General features: G+C 37.0%; 1 protein-coding gene across 1 annotated transcript; it reads left to right on the top strand.

The window, feature by feature from the left end:
• Positions 1–10,660: 10,660 nt before the first annotated feature.
• Positions 10,661–13,530, top strand: LOC122077820 (glycosyltransferase family 92 protein RCOM_0530710-like). The gene has a single exon (XM_042643715.1). It carries the CDS (start codon positions 11,233–11,235, stop codon positions 13,159–13,161), a length of 1,929 nt encoding a protein of 642 aa, XP_042499649.1. The 5' UTR covers positions 10,661–11,232; the 3' UTR covers positions 13,162–13,530.
• Positions 13,531–14,137: the final 607 nt, after the last annotated feature.

Below are 14,137 nucleotides of genomic sequence, written 5' to 3'. Positions count from 1 at the left end.
AAAAAAAAAGAAAAAAAAAGAAAAAGAAAAAGAAAAAGAAAAAGAAAAGGGAAGAGTAGACACAACGGGAGCTAGTTTGCAACACGTGGGCAGTGTACCCAGCCTTTTCTTTTTCTTAAATTTACTTTGAAACTTATCTTGTGGGCTGCCTATCTAGGGCTTAGGCCTAGAAATGGTCAAGTTTCATAATTTCTTAAAGGGAGAAGGTTGAGTATGTCATCGGCTTTTTTAGAGTTAGCGGCTTAACTAATGAGCAGTCTGAAATGAGACGGACGTAAGGACTTTTATCAAGAGGAGGAGAGAAATAAACACAGATTTCGATATACTGCATTACCGCTAGCATACTAGTCTTTTCCCTTTCTTCAAAACTTACTTTGAAACTTTTCTTGTGGGCTGCCTAATGGACCTTTTCTGTACAAAAAAAGGAAAATGCAACTATTTAAACCAGAAACTCTGAATAAGGCAAAAAGGGATTCGGTTACGGTTAATCGGTTTTGGCTGGTTTTCGGTTGGGTGCCCATCGGCTTTTGGTAAAAACCGAGACTGACCGGTTAATAAACTGGCTGAAACAGGTGACTGGTCCGTTTACTAAATGATCAGTCCAGTGTCGGGGCCTTATTAGTCTGGCCTGCCAGTGCAGTCCAGCTTTTGACCCCCCTAAACCTATCCATAGGATTTCAGTCTCATCTAATTTAATTGGGATAGTATCTCGCGTGTAACCTTGAGATACCCTCTTGCTTGACTAAAAGAAATTTGACCTTTTAAAAGAAAAAAATAATTTTGGGGTGGGGGTCACCTCTGTATATAGTAAATATTATGGTGTCAATGAATTGGGTTGGATTGGGTTGAGTTTCTTAAAACCTCAAGTTAGGTTGAGATATCTCAAATTAGACCCAGTTCTATCAGGCTCAACTCAAGACAGTCCAACTCTTATTGATCCGGATTCGACTCTCGATTGATTGTACTCCAATCCCTATAGTTCATGGTCTGAGATACTTTTTCTAGTTAGTACTTCAATGAGATGTGGTATTTACAGTATTATTGATGCATACATGTAGGGTAAATTGTGTACTAAGTACAACTGATACATCTAATTATGCTTTCTAATAATATTTTTCATTTTTCATTAAAAAAAGTAGTTCAATAAAATACCCAAATTTGGTAGACATAATGCCTCAATTTCTTTCTTTTTTTTTCTTTTTTTTTTTGTTTTAAGAAATTTTTTATTCATGTAAACTTGGCAAACACGTAGTTGTTGTGCATGAGTTTTGTAACTCCGAAATAAAATTGGGTCAAACTATCATACACGTCAAAAACAGATCTTCCTGGCTAAAGAGTCAATGAGATTGTTCACCACCCTAGAAACATACTAAAACTTACATGAGAAAAAATATGATGATAAATGCAAAATATCCTCATACATGCAATAAGTACCAAGCAATGAAACCATAAAGCCCTCAACTCTCACGATTGATATGAATATGACACAATTCCCTAACCCAAGATTGAATCATGGCATCTCTTTGCCATTTCACTCTATAAGATAAATGACTTCTAAGCTAAACCACTTGGGCAAAGGGTTAGATCAACAAGATATGAACATGATTTTCTTATATATATATTTTTTTGGTGGAAATTTTCTTATAGTTCTTGACCACACCATTAACATGAAGCATCAATTGGAATTTGCCAAGATTGAATTGATGAATGAAGTCTAAAACCTAGACGGGACGGGCACAATCTACCTTCTACCACACCATGACTTGCCAGAATAGAAGGTTGTCCTTCCCTGCATGTAAGAAATCACTTTGAGGGAATATTAAAATAATTTCAAAATTTCAATAAAATAAATTTAGTGAGAAAAATAAAAAAAATAAAAAGGTAAAATTTGATAATAAATCACATGGTTGAGTTATGATATTAATTTAACATGTGACAACTTAACAATGCCCAATCATGATTTTCGGCATTCTCAGAGTAACTCAACCAACTATCTTTTGAAGTTCTTGTTCCCTAAGACCTCACACATGTGGGATCAACAAAAAATGCCCAATCATTGATCAACAAAATTACAAAACATGGTGGAAAAATTCTCTTTAAATAAGGTTAAAAAATCATTTTCCTCAAATAAAAAAAAAAACTATATAAAAAACAAATTCACATTCTGTGACATATTGATTGCACATTTCCCCCCTAACATAGAATAAGATTTGATCGCTAAAAAAAAAAATAGTAATAAGTCATGGTTCTTACATGCCAATATCATCCCTCCACTTCCACGTGGTACAATTAAGGGGACTACCCACCTAAATTAGGTGGATTACCCACAAAACCTCTTCTTATGCGTCCGCAGGTGCATATGGGGTTGAAAGGAATTGAGTAGGAAAGGATTGTTTCAACAGGGCATGCAAATAAAAACAGAAACACATAACAATCCTTTTTTTCAATAACAAACAAATAGGAATAGAACAATTTATTGATTTATCTATCTATCTAGAGATCGGATGAGTACCATTTTTTTAATTGGATATGAAAATCACAATCATCCAAGTCTTTTTGTTTTGTTTTGTTTTATTTTGATAATTGTCACAATCCAGAAATAATTTATTTTCTTTCTTCTTTTATATAATTCTTCCTTCTTTTTTTTCTTTTGAAAATTTGTTTACGTAATAAGGTGGAGAGTTTAGTTTTGATTAGTAAATGAAAGGCATAAACCGAATTAGAGATATGCGAAAAACAGTAGAATAGCATTTGGGAATGGCGATGTTATGGTTTTTGGAATAGCTAACATTTGATTGAGAAGACTTGAGAATGAGTGGAGAAGAGAATGTAGAAAGCCCACAGATTTGCACAAAATTACAAGGTTAGGTAAAATTGACTACGTCCTTAATAAGATCAGATCATGTTTCATTATGAATGGAGGATAGGATTACATCGCTAGTCTTTACACATCTCAGAATTGTTTACAGAGAAAGTAAATCTAGCTAAAAATATATAACGTTGGGGTGAGTCTGCATCAATACTCCCTGGATTAAACCACAATAGAATGTAAGACATTGTACACCAACAGAGAAAACAAAAAAAGAAATCCAATGATTGAGAATATACTCTGGTGAAGAGAATTCATTATGAGAGGTGTGAAGACCGCATAATGCAAGACATTGTATGCCAACAAAGAATGCACCCTCTCTTTAATATTTTAGATCTTGATTCTAGTATGATCTCAAACAAAGCTGTTTGAATTAGAGAGCCATGATCCATGTAGTCGACTTCTATTTAGGTGGAATATTTCTAAGGCGGTATTGTGTTCCTTTTTTTTTTTTTTTTTTTCTATGTAAAGAATCCCATTTAATTGAGGAAAAAAATAATTAATGATTAACTTTAAAAAGTGAGTTCTAACCGAATCCCCACTATTTCTTTCCGTAAGACAAAAACAAAATCAAAATCAAAATCATATCATGATATCTTTAGTAAAGATACAATATCTTATTTTGTCAGTTGAGGAATCAAATTCATTGTCATAGAATTGACATCCTTGCTACTGTCTGCAAGTATGGAAAGCTACCACATCTCTAATAATACAAACTTACTTTAATTAATTGCTTATTTCTATCAATTTATCTATTTAAAAAGGTTTGTATGAATAAAGAGAACAGAATATTTACTCAATTGGGAATTCATATATGACCTGAAACTATATCCAGATTGGTATGAGATATGGCTCTGCTGTTCTCTTGTGATTCTTCTATATTTTGAGTATGTCATTCTGATTTAATGAGATCTTACTACGAGAATGAAGATAAGAGAGTTGAATCAATTGTTATGATGGCTTAATCTTGGAAGGAAAATTCTGATTGTTTTTTTCCCTTTCTATAATGCATCCTAAGGCCAAGTTCAAATATATCGATGGGATGATCAAATAAAAAAATCAAAAGATAAATCTAAATAATCCATTTTTATGATTTTTTTAATCTAAACCATTTGTTTTCTCTCATTGTCGGGAGAGTGTCCAGTAATGTCTTGAGTACTTGTACATATGTATGAACATACATGGAATGTGCCCTAACACAAAAGGGGTATTTGATTAAATTAATCTTTGAATTTGAAATGTGATTAAGCTAGACTATGTTCTCTCTTTTAAAATTATTGGAATGGATATATCATCTATCCATGTGGTAGACTAGATGTTTTATGACATTTGAATAATAAATAAATAAAAATTCTAAAAGGATATCATGTTATGTGTCAGGGATGGAAAATGAAATCAAACCTTCTTGTGAGGCATAATAAATGGAGGCGTTGGGAAGTCTCTACCAACAACAGCAACACCTCTAATATCTTTGAAGGGAACCCTCAAAGTCCAACCTTATCATATAATATCATATAATGGTTTTATTAGACTTTTTATTTTGGGATTACAGTGGCAACTAGCAAGGGCCAATTTTAAGGTCAAATGACTTAGGCTGGACTTAGGCTGTGTATGGTAACATTTCTGTTTTAAAAACTAAAATTTGAGTCTGGTATAATTTTTTGTTTATATATTTTTAGAGTGATTATATGCCTTCAATGTTGTATGGTAACGTTAGGCGGGAGCAGGTGAAAATGAAGGTAACTTACAAACCTAGTATTGAAGTATAATGTAGCAATTCCAACCATTGGATGACAAACGATTGGTTTAGATTGTCTATATGTACATCAAATATCAAATTCAATCTTATATCTTTCTATTTATTGAGATTTTTCCAGAAATACATTTTATTTATTTGTTGGTTTTTAGTGCTTTGTTTTGGCTAAAATTGCCATGTGAATAAGAGAACTTGGGCCAAATGAACTATACTATCTAGAGGTGTCATCCGGTTGATCCAGGTCAGTCTTGGTTGGGCCATTATCAGGCCCATGACTTTGGGGGCCAAGATATGGTCACTTGATTACGTAATCGCTCCTCAAAGCCCAGATACTGACTGAATGTTATTTGTTGGTCAGTTATCGTGCCATTCGGTCCTCCGTTATCAGCTTCTGTTTATAAACTTTCTCTAGTGGCTCACCGGGATCCTCTTCAGCCAGTGTACCAGTGAGACCAGTGCATATCGGACAGCTGGCAATACCTAGACATGTACCCCTGGTCATCGGATACACACTTGGTAAGAGGATTTTTCCCTTTGTCTTGTGGGCTGCCTCTTTAGACTCAAAAATTGTCCAAGTCTCATATTTTTTTTAAAGGGAGAGAGATAGGCACACTGCCTATATGGAACAAGGTAGTGGGCTGCACCAACAGGGCTGTGGGAAAAGGCATCATATAGGAAAAGCAGGGGATCATTTCATGGGGGTGAAGGATAGAAATAGACACAGGTTTTAAAAAAATAAAAAGAAAAAAAGACAGTGGGAGCTAGTTTGCAACACGTGGGCAGTGTACTCAGCCTTTCCCATTTTTTAAATTTACTTTGAAACTTTTCTTGCGGGCTGCCTATGTAGGCTGTAGGCTCAGAAATTTTTCAAGTTTCATAATTTCTTAAAGGGAGAAGGTTGGGTATGCCACTGGCTTTTTTAGAGTTAGTAGCGGCTTAACCAATGGGCGATCTGGGATGAGAGGGAAATAATGACCTTTTTTAAGAGGAGAGAAAATTAGACACAGATTTGAGTATACCGCTAACATAACAGCCTTTTTTCCTTTCTTCAAAACTTACTTTGAAACTTTTCTTGTGGGCTGACTAATGGGCCTTTTCTGTAGCAGAAAAGAAAATGCAACTATTCAAACCAGAAACCGTGAATAGGGCAAAAAAAGGATTAGGTTTACGGTCAATCGGTTTTGGCTGGCTTTCGTTTGGGTGCCCATCGGCTTATGGTAAAAACTGAGACTGACCGGTTAATAAACTGGCTGAAACAGGTGACCGGTCCGTTTACTAAATGATCACTCCAGTTTCGGGCTTGATCTGTTTATCAGTCGGGCATGCAGGTGCAGTCCAGCTTTTGACACTCCTAAACTTATCCATAGGATTTCAGTCCCATCTGGTCTAATTGGCGCAGTATTTCATCTGTAACCCTTTTTTTTCCTTTTTTAATTAATAAATGCATTAAAAGAAGGGGTAAGGAAAATATAACCCCTAAGGGAGATTACAAACCTTATAAGGGTAATTAAATTCCAAAAAAGAAAGCAACCAAGGCCAAGTGGACTACATGTCAAATACAACACAAAGTCCACATGGGCAAATAACAAGATCTAGAAGCCTAACAACTTAAAATTCAAAAGCCCACATGGGCTGAACAAGAACCCAGAAGCCCAAAGAAGGAGGTGGGGCAAACAAGGAAATTTGGAGGTAGAGTTCCACCAAACCCTACCAACAAATCTCATCACTTCAGCTTCTAGCCGTCAAGAAATGAATCAGAGTTCTGGTAGAAAAGGCAGGCACGGTGGTAGGGCACGGGCCTTGCGGAGGGCCATGGCCAAGAAAGAAGATGGCCTCATGGAGGAGACAGCCATGAAGAGGGCGCCGGCCTTTGGGAGGGGCATTGGCGAGGCGGCTATTGACCGAGCATGACTGGCAACCTTGTAGATTGCAAGCCTTGCAAAGAACTTGCGAAAATCACCGAGACAAACAATTCAATCTAGGAGGTAACAAATACCCTCTAGATTGCTTGACTTAAAGAAATTTGAGCTTTTAAAAAAAGAAAAAAAATTGGGGTTGGGGTCACCTCTATATGGTAAATACTATTGAATGTTGATGGATTAAGTTGGGTCGGGTTTCTTAAAATCTCAACCCAATCTGAAGGTCTTTTAAACTACGCATAGGCCAACCCTAGGTTGGGCTGAGATATTTCAACCCAGGCCCAGCTCTGTCAGGCTCTCAACCCAAGACAGTCCAGCCCTTATTGATCCTGATTTGACTCATTGTACTCCACTCCCCATAGGTCATGGCCTGAGATACTTTCTCCAATCCAATGTGAGGGTTTGGTTGGGTGGATGAAGTGAGAATCTCTTCTTGATGGGTGGAGAGAAACTGAATCCAAATGTTATTACAGAGCCCATTTTGTTGCCGCAAAGAGAGGGAAAGAGGGTGGGGCGGTGGGGGGTTGCACTTTCCTTCTTCCATTGGGCATGGAAATAATGAAGAAAGCAAAGGAGACACGCTTCTACATCACATGACAGTCATGGCAAAAGTTTTCTCTTGCATTGTTAAGGAAGCAACGTTATTGACATATTAGTTCATTGGAAAATCAATAGGTAGTCTTTTACTACGTAGAGCCGTGGGATTTTTAAGTAAAGATGTAAATGGATGGTTGAAAATTTAAATTTAATTTACATTCATATTCACTTAGTGATAATTTGAATTTAATTTATATTCATGTTCGTTTAGTGATATACATATCCCGTCAACAGTATCTAGATCTAAATTTGGATAATCCTGAACATAATCTATTTGATTCAAATAGATATCCAATTAATAATAAAAAATTAAGTAGGTAATAATATTGAGGGTTCTTCAAGATTCGACGATTAGAGAATGAGGAAAAAAGCTAGGACAACTGAGAGACGTGTTCGTTGGGAAGAGTAAGGTGCAGGATACACAGGTTAGAGATATAAATGAATAGTAGAAAATTCAGATTTGATTTGCGTCTGTATCCGTTTAAGGACATCGGTATTTGATTAAGGGATATACAAATCCGATCACGTCCAATCCATATTTGATCCATTTACATCACTACTTCTGCGTAGCATTTACAGGTTGGCAATTAAGTATGGTGGGCTGATCTGGCATGACCTTAACCATAGGCTAGATCAAATAATTGAGCCTAACGAAGACTCTAAGAAAATCAATTCAGTTTTTTTTTTTTTGCAAGGGAAATTAAAGGGAAGGTAAGCGAAGATTTTAAACTTAAAAAGAAATTTTATAATTATTATCCAACAGGATTGTATAAATCTTTTACATTTCATATATTTACTTTGCAAATCTAAGGGATTTGGATGCCAAATAAAGTGAAATTTAATGAATAAATATGAAATAATTTAAAAATATAATAATCATGTGAGGACTAAGTATGTTTTTTGGTTTGAAAACTTTACTTCCCATTAATCTTTATATATTCACTTATGTACTATTCACGGCATTGTCTTTTTTTTTTTTTTTCCAGTAAAATATTGACAGCATTGTCTTTTAAAAGAAGCATGAATATGTATGCCAATACAATGAAAGAAATGTTTGATTAAATTAGTTCTGAAATTTGTCTAGTCGTTAGTTCAAACGTAGCTTAATTAGTGGACACTTATATCTGAACAATTAGATTGCCACATCCCCTTCCTACATAGATCAAAATAGTGGATTCTTATGATATGAAAATGATTTTCTTTTTTTAATCACAGAATAATAATATCTGTCATAAATCATAATATAATTAATTCTAGGGAACCCTCTGCCTCCCTCAATTCTATTATTATTATTATTATTATTATTATTATTATTATTATTATTATTATCATTATGGTGTTTCCTTCTTTTTTCATTCATTTTGTCCTCAACGTAACAATTCAACAACGCGTGTCTAATTAATTGTCCTTTAGATATATATATATTTCCTTCTAGTTACATCTGCTGACTATAGATTCACACCCAGTCCACCCAATGACCACCTGACAAAGAAGAAGAGGGGAAGAGGGAAAGAGGGAAGAACCAGTTATATATAATACAAAAATCTCTTTTTTGCATTATTCTTTTGTTTTCTTACCCCATCATACACATTCTAAGGTCACCTTTTGTATGATGGATAAAAAAAGGTGTGTGAGACTCAATGCCATAATGAATCCCAAACTTTCAATTCCCTTCACCGCAAAATTCTATCTAAAATGGTGAAACTTTGGAGAAAGAGTGAGATTAGATAAATTGCTTGTCACAATAGCAGAAGAATCCTTGACTCATGCATGTTACTCTCTTCAGTTTCTCAGGCCAAGCAACCAAACACATGCATGTTTTGAAACAATATGGAAAATCATACAATTCTCCCACCAATTTATTCACACCCCACTATTTTACATTAAACAAACAACATTTAAAGGAAAAATTTTTCCTCCATACCATGTGAAAGATAAGTACAGTCATCAATGGTTATATTTGTCGGCCCTCCTATTTATGAATGATTAAAAAAATATCTCTTACTATTACACGATACCTCATGGACATCATCCAAATGAGTCCTAAAGAATGATTAATGGAGACATGAGAAGGGATGTAAATGGATAGTCGAAAATCTAAATTTGATTTGCATTCATATTCAATCAAGGGGTATCCATGTAGAATTTAGATAAGTTAAATATCTAATTAAAATTTAAAAATTTAAATACTTAATTACTTAGATTCTAAGGAATAAGGAGAACAGTCAAAATAACTAAAAGATATGAATTAAGAATAAATTGTATCCACCAATGAGAGGAAAAGACTTTTTGTTACCCAAACAAAAAATGTAAACAAACAGTCAAAAACCTAGATTCAGTTCACATCCTTTCAGTTAGAAGTCTAAGTTAGGTGAGTGAGAAGGGAAAACTCAATCCCTGTTTAAATAATCTATTCCCTGTATGAGGCCTCTACATGTGGGCTGGCCAATCATTAGAGGTTTTCCGTGTCTTCTAGAGTAAGCTAATTACGTGTATATCCTGAAACAATGAAGTTGAAGTTTCTGTGGCATTTCATTAAATAATAAAGAAGGAAGATGAAAGGTGTTAAGCATTGGCGGTTGGAACTTTCTTAGTACCAGGTCCCCAACAAGTCTCATTTGTCACAATTTGTGGACGGTCACCACCCACCACGTGGAATGGAGACTTAAATACACGCGTGGAATCCTCCTCGTATGTCTTTCACATGTCATCTTCTTTAGCTTTTTAAAGGTAGCCAAGAGAAAAGATAGAGAAGAAATGAAAATAAAAAAGAAGAAAAGAAAATAATAGAAAATGAAATGAAAAAAAATAAAATTTATATGATTAATAATTTTAAAAAAAGTTTTTCTTTTCTTGTATTTTAGATTAAACTTTTTTGAAAATGTAAATTTTAAAATTCAAAAATAGAATCTCCTCTTAATTCATTACATATCAACATAACAAGAATTTCTTAATTAAGAAAATAATACAATTTTTTGTATTTTTTTTCTTCTTTTTTCTTTTTCTCTCCTGATTACCAAACACAACCTAAAATTTTGATCTAGGATGTATTGATTTCAGTTCAGTTTCAATTTATTATTGACTTGATTTTGATTTGGTTGCAAAATTACAATTTAAATATATTCAGAAATATATATATATATATATACTCTGGGATAAAATCAATTTCTTGTCAGATTACATGAAAAAGATCCTCTACAATCATTGCGATGCTCAGTCAATTGAAGAGCAGCCTGATCCCAAATTATATTGATTTTGATCCAATTTTTTTAGCTCAATTTAATGTCTTATTGATTTCAACCGAGTCCAGAGTTGATTTCAATATCACAAACCTCAACCTAAAACATGATTCAATAAATTCATATCGATCTTGATTTATTTAATGATTCAATTCAGATTAGTTTTTGACACCACACCTACCCCAAATCATCTCTCCCTCTATTCAATTCTATTTCTATTTTATATTTCATATCATTTGCCTTCATTACTCATTATGATGGAAAAGAAAATAGAGAAACTACAAAGATTACCAATTAATGGGGTTTCTAAATTGGGTTCCATCCCACACATACACACACAAATTTTTTATTTTTTTTCTTTGGGTAAGTAAAATATGGTCAAACAAGTGCGATACTTGTTTAATTGCAAAAGGGTATGGGGCTATGGGCATTATTATTGCATATGCCATGTTTGAACTTTGAACAGAGAATACAATAGAATAAGAGATAATACAGAGCAGCAGCAGCAGAGAAAGAGGACTTACAGAAGTGAGTGGACTTTCTTAGTTGCAGCAAATTACGGCTGTCGTCTCTTCTTCCTCCTTTCTCCTCCTCCTTCAACCCTCATTAACTACACGTTGCGTTCGCGTTCGCGTTCGCGTTCGCGTTCCCTTCTGAGGAATCCTCTCTCTCTCTCTCCCTCTCTCCCTCTCTCCCTCTCTCCCTCTCTCGAGGTTCCTCCGTATCTACTCTCTCGTCTTCCTCCTACTACAGGTCTCCCTATCAGCTCAGCTCTGCTCCTGAGATCTACCACTTCATATCGTCATCGCGAAGCAGCAGCTTTGGGTCTGGTTTGATTGGCTAGTAATACAGATGTACCAGCAAATGGATTCTGAGCACCAACGCCGCAAGCGAAAGCACTTCCCAAGATCTCATCTTTTGTCCTCCTCACTCTCCTGCCACTATCCTGTCTCCGTCTATCCCGTCCTCCTCCTCTTCTGCTGTTTCGTCTTCCTCCTCGATGGCTTCTCCACCACCGGCTCATCTCCCTTCGGCCCTGTTCTGATTATCTCTAGCTTGCCTCTACTGTCGTCTTCAGCATCGGACGCGAGCAATTCCATCTTAGATTCTGCCAATTATGATGATGGGGGGCCATTGCCATTCATTGTTGAGGATCGGGTCTTGTTCCCTGACCATGTTTTGCTGGTAGTGTCTAAGAGGACGACAATGATGACCAGCGGTCTTTCTCTGTTGCATCGGAACACGGCGTTGAATTGTGTCTACCATCCTCTGCCCTCCATTAACACCAACAAATCGAATGAGTTAGGTAACGAGAGCCCCCGCAGCATCTCACTTTCCCTTCTATCTGCGGACGAATTCGATAGTTACAGGTCAATTGTCCGATGTCCCTCACCTCCGGCTAATCACTCCACCTGGGTTCTTCTAGAGAGGAGTGGAATTAGAGAACACCACCGCAGCAGAGAAGAATTAGAAGATAATGCGTTGGTAGGAATTGGAAGTAATCGTTCAATTCATTCGTGGGAGGCGCCGTTGGTTTACGGTGCATCTCTGGATGGAGACACGGCTGTGGTGTTCGTTAAAGGATTGAATCTTCGCCCTGACAGAGCTTCCGATCCAACGCAATTCGTCTGCCACTTCGGTTGGGGAAATTGGCAGAGACATCCCCAGTTCGCTCTCACCACACAGGCCATTACTGCTGCACAGGAAGTAATCCGGTGCTCTCTCCCTATTAGCATTCGAAACAATCCCACTAGAGCTAATGGAATCCGAGTCACCATTGGTGCAGCTTCACTGGGAACATCAGGCCGAGTGAGGAGGACTACTCCCCTTTATATTCCCCTTCCTTCCGTCGCTAAGATCATCGATTCCACCACCACCACTGCTGAAGCTCAAGAGGAGAGCAAAGGTAAGGAAGAGAAGAAGTATGAGCTATGTGTGTGCACTATGGTTTGGAACCAAGCCTCCTCCCTGCGCGAATGGATCACCTACCATGCCTGGCTAGGAGTTGAGCGCTGGTTCATCTATGACAACAACAGCAATGACGACATCAAGCAAGTGATCGACGAACTCGATCAAGAGAACTACAAAGTTAGCAGACACGTCTGGCCTTGGCTGAAGACCCAGGAAGCTGGTTTCTCCCACTGCACCATTAGGGCAAAGGCCGAATGCAATTGGGTAGGATTCATGGATGTTGATGAGTTCTTCTACTTACCTGTTCCCTCTACCAATAGCTTGGGATACCCAGGTCGAGATTCCCTCAAATCCCTTGTTTCAAATTTCTCCTCAACAACCATTGGTGAGATCAGGACAGCATGCCACAGCTTTGGACCGTCAGGGCTAAGAACGCCTCCTTCTCAGGGAGTGACGTTGGGGTATACCTGCCGGCTTCAGAGCCCTGAGAGGCACAAATCCATTATACGCCCCAATGCTCTCGATGACACACTACTCAATGTGGTTCACCATTTCCGGCTAAAGACAGGATACACTTCCCTAAACCTGCCTCAGAGTACAGCCATCATAAACCACTACAAGTACCAAGTATGGGAAGCATTCAAGGCCAAGTTCTTTCGAAGGGTTGCCACTTACGTCGCCGATTGGCAAGAGAACCAGAATGAGGGATCAAAGGACAGGGCTCCTGGGCTTGGGACTGAGGCCATCGAACCACCCAATTGGCACCTTCAGTTCTGCGAGGTATGGGACACAGGGCTTAGGGACTTCGTCATGGCCAACCTGGCTGATCCTGCAAATGGGGTATTGCCCTGGAGGAGCTCTCTTCAGTGACAAACATCTTTGTTGGCCTATGTACAATGAATCACTTGTAGAACCACACCCATTCTTTATTTCCATATATCTATATATATATATATTTTTTTCAGCTTTTGTTCCTGATTTTTTGTTTTGCCTGACACAGAGAATTACAGGGTTTTACATTATTGTAATTTTGTGAGGACATGACTACATGACACGATTGGATTTTTCTCATACTAAACCGATGAATTTCATTAATTCATTCTCGATTTCTCCTGTTCTTTCAGTTGATGCAGTGATCTGATTATGTGAGTTTACCTGGGTCTCTACTTGTTTCCATGTAAAAACGCGCAAAAAGGGGGGAAAATCCTCATAAGAATTTCTGCTGTTTTTGTTTGTTTTTCTTCCACGGCATCTTACACGTTTTCCCTAAGAAAAAATTTATGCAAAATATTGATCGCAGGAAAGTCTTACAACGAAACACATAGGGCCTGGGATAAACACAAAATCCTGTACACAACCACAGGAAAACTTCAATAGCATCAATTATCTCATTAAATCTGAAAATATTATGAATGAAGTCCAACCAAAATGACTGACAGACCAGTCTTCAAAAACCATATCTTAGTTTTCACAGGTCTAGTTAAATCTGAAATATTATGAACTGGAATCTCTGTATTTTAAACATTTTGGTGAGTTAAATCCGCCTTGCCGGCTTATCTCATCCACTCAGAATGGGAACAAATAAGAGCAGATATCCGAATGCATGAGATTTAAAAACAGAAAATAGCTCAAAGAAAAAAAAAAAGGAGAAGAAGATCAAGACTTGATGCTACATCATGGAACTCCTCCTCACTGTTTTTCATCTTGAGATCCTTCCTTTTCCATTTTCTACAAAATAAATAAAAAAGGCCACTTCAAGTCAGAGAACCCTCCAGCAACAGAAACAGCAGTATGTCAGAAGAATAAACATCATACCGTCAAAATTGATTCCCTCCCCCTCCTCCCC

The sequence above is a fragment of the Macadamia integrifolia genome, chromosome 5, assembly GCF_013358625.1.
Source record: "Macadamia integrifolia cultivar HAES 741 chromosome 5, SCU_Mint_v3, whole genome shotgun sequence".
Taxonomy (NCBI): domain Eukaryota; kingdom Viridiplantae; phylum Streptophyta; class Magnoliopsida; order Proteales; family Proteaceae; genus Macadamia; species Macadamia integrifolia.
Note: the sequence above shows the minus strand (reverse complement) of the source record. Positions and strands in the feature narration are given on the sequence as shown.